This window comes from Otolemur garnettii, unplaced genomic scaffold (genome assembly GCF_000181295.1).
Source record: "Otolemur garnettii isolate 467f Iridium unplaced genomic scaffold, OtoGar3 scaffold00194, whole genome shotgun sequence".
Classification (NCBI taxonomy): domain Eukaryota; kingdom Metazoa; phylum Chordata; class Mammalia; order Primates; family Galagidae; genus Otolemur; species Otolemur garnettii.
Genome location: NW_003852589.1, coordinates 2593022 through 2596397, shown reverse-complemented (window position 1 = coordinate 2596397; position 3376 = coordinate 2593022). Strand labels below are relative to the sequence as shown.

The 3376-nt window shown below is 48.2% G+C and overlaps 1 protein-coding gene across 1 annotated transcript in view; it reads right to left on the bottom strand.

Annotated features, from left to right (window-relative positions):
* The window catches only part of CHRNA7 (cholinergic receptor nicotinic alpha 7 subunit), a 140961-nt gene that overhangs the window by 59503 nt on the left and 78082 nt on the right, over positions 1 to 3376 (bottom strand). Inside the window, exon 4 of the mRNA XM_003801019.2 lies at positions 1098 to 1207. Within this exon, the coding sequence (XP_003801067.1) occupies positions 1098 to 1207 (110 nt within the window). The remainder of the gene's footprint in view (positions 1 to 1097; positions 1208 to 3376) is intronic.

The following is a 3376-nucleotide window of genomic DNA, read 5'->3' as shown; positions in this document are numbered from 1 at the left end:
GTGGAATGTGACCACCAGAAGAAGCTACTCCTCTAAGTACAGGCCCAGTGATGCAGGTGGAATGTGACCACCAGAAGAGGCTATTCTTCCAAGTATAGGCCCAGTGATGCATGTGGAATGTGACCACCAGAAGAGGCTATTCTTCCAAGTACAGGCCCAGTGATGCATGTGGAATGTGACCACCAGCAGCCAAGACAAAGGAGGCATTAAAAGTACACACAAGATACACAACCACCCAGCCGTGTGGAAGCAGCCCCGCAGGATGAGCACATCAGCTCGTCCAGAGGGCAAGTGTTGGATGGTCATACTGTTCCCCACATCAGGAAAGCTGGGGACCAAAGGCAGTAGTCATCGTTAGGAAATAACCTTTTTAATGATGTTTCTTGCCATATTTGAGACCTCATTAGGAAGAAACATTTCTAGGTTCTCTCACATGATTATATCGTTTAACAAAGAATTTTATTGCTTTACAAATTTACCCTGCTTAGATATCTGGCTTTGGTGTATCTGGCCTACAAGTCAGAGTGTCTTGGTTTACCAATGAATCCATCTCCTGGCATCAGAAGGGCTATGAGAGAGAGCACAGGTCTGCATCCCACGGTGCAAGCTTCTGCATGCGGCTAGACAGGACCATCCTCACGCACTCAGCCACCTTCACTGCACAATCTCCAAAGCACAGTGGCGAACACATCCAATGACGATGTGCTTTCAAAATGTGGACTCTAGCCGTGCATCCCACCAGGGCAGTCAGCGCCTTCTGGTGTTGACATTAACTGCTACCACTTACTACGTAAAGGTAATGCCTTGTGCAAGAATGCTCCTTATGCAGTAGTGCAGGCACTCAGGCACCAACAGCACACACGCCTACACCAATGGCCATCTTAGGCAGCATGCACGTGGGCGTGCCACACCAGGGGACACTGGCAGAGGAGCACAGAGCTTATTCTCAAAGACCCATCCACTTAGAAAGTCATATGGGGAACAACGGTCCCAAATTATACATAACGAATGTAGCATTTCTGTAGAATATTCAAATTTGCTGGATTGCTACACGTATGCAAAGACAAAAGCCTTTTCCTTTGGTCCAGTGTGCTTACCTGTTATAGAGAAGAATGTCTGGTTTCCAAATCTGGCCATCTGGGAAGCGAACAGTCTTCACACCTGGATATTCTGACATATTCCACTGCAGATAGTGATCTGTCCAGGACTGAGAACACAGGCACCATTAGCAGCACTTGCTTCCCTGCCTACTAATATTTCTTATAGGAGATTATTAGGTAAGTGTAAAGCCAAAAAGAGTTCTGGACATTTATTTACATAACTGAATTGCTGGCTATAAAATATAAGGAAACTGGGAATTAAATACTCTCTTCCAAAATGACCATGAGGAGCATAAAAATCACATTTAAGTTCCAGCTGTCACCACAAACAACCACATTAAAGTCAATTCCTACCGCTGCATGCCCCCAAGCCTTCTCCGCCTGCAGTAGATGGGTTACTTCTAGCCAAACGAATATGGTTTTCCTTTCAAAGTTTTCACCGTGAGAACACTTGAAAAAATAAATTCACTTATTTCAACTGGAATAAGAACCAGGCTATAGAAATGTAGAATATTTATTTCCATGAAACAACACCGTGCAGCTTCACAAGAACCTCTTAGAAACGTCCAAGGGAATGTTTTCAGATTTGCATTCTTATTTTGTTATAAAGATAATGCTTCTGAGGATGCAAACACTGAGCCTTGGGGTGAAATACTGAACCAGGATGTAAGCACACAGCTGAGAACTAGGGCAGCACCCACACAAGCTCAGAGCCAGGCTTGTGGCCCTCCCTCAACAGAAGCTCAATAGCCCTTCCTGGGCCCCACAGTCTCTGCAGAGACTGCCCAGGTGGGACCCCACCAGTAGCTGCTCTGCAGCCAGCACCACCCTGCAAGGGCCTCAGAGCTGATGGAACACAGAACCCCATCCAAGTGTACATTATCAGGCCCCATCCTTCACCCAGCCCCTCTGGGATCACCCCTGCTCAGTCTTGCCAAGACTTGGAAAGGTACGTGATGCACTATCTCCCGCTGGGGCTAAGGTGGTACCCTGTAATGATACAGGGCATCATTTATGCAGGAAAACATGCCTATTTACACTAACCGAGAAAAACAAATGCCTCGATTGCACATGGATTTCCATTTGATCTTAAAACAAATGAGTCTGATACAAAGTTCTTAAAGCAAAATCAAGGAAAATGAAACAATTAATTTTCAGAGCTGTTACAATTTGAGAATTGCAGATGAAGGGTTGTAGGCCTGCCTATCTCTATTTGCACTGGCAATGAGGGGGCCGAGGGCATTTCCCAGAATCTCCCCATCCTCAAGGGAGGGCAGGCAGCACCCAGAAAGGCGATCTCAGATCTGGACCTCCAGGAATGAGGATGTGTTTATGGAAACTGCAGACATATCATCTGGGTCATTCAGGACTGAAACGTGCCCTGCTGGGTCCTAGATGAAATGGAGGTGGTGAGGACAGGGCCCGGGAGGGGAGCACTCAGAGGCCAGGCCTCATCCAAGTGGTTTTCCAGGAATGCCTGAGTGCCAGCCAAGCCATGCTCGCCGCAGCTCACTCCATCTTGGCACTATCAACCCTGTGTTCCCCTTCATTTCTCTCCCTTGTCCTGGGCACAAAGCCCGTCCATACCAAATGCCTCTGCTTTTTTGCCAGGATCTTGCATCTCACACCCTGGGACACTTCTCTGGCTCACTCACTGATTATCACAGATCCAGTCACATTCACCATTGTTATCATGCTGATCAGCATCACAGGCTTCACGAACTGCCCTGGGAAGTGGGCGTGGTGGCCCCACACTCTTCTCCTTATCTGTTGAAATGTCCACAGAGGTACGGGAGGCAAGGAGAGCAATGCTTGGTGGCTAAGTCCCCTTTATGGCACCACCAGAGCTGCATACTGCCTGCCCACCACTCTGAAACCCAGTGAGGTGTCTTGTCCCCAGTCCCCTGCCTGAACCAGACCACAGTCATTCTGCATGCTCAGTGTCATATGTACGCCCACCCCTACCACAACCCAGGGGCATCAGTGCAGTTACTGTTCCTGTGGACAAGAGAAAACCAAGGCTCAGAGGGCTAGATCTTGTTAGTCTGCCTTTGGGTCAGGACTGACTTGCATTACTTCAAGCACACCTATCTTTGGTTCTACCAGAGCTGGCCTTGGAGAAGTAAATGGGATGGAGGCTGGAGGGCATTTTAGATTCAGAAAAACATGAGTTTGCGTCAAGACTCTGGCAGACTCTTGCTGTAAGAGTCTGAGGAGGAGGCTCGGTGCCTGTGGCTCAAGCGGCTAAGGCGCCAGCCACATACATCTAAGGTGGC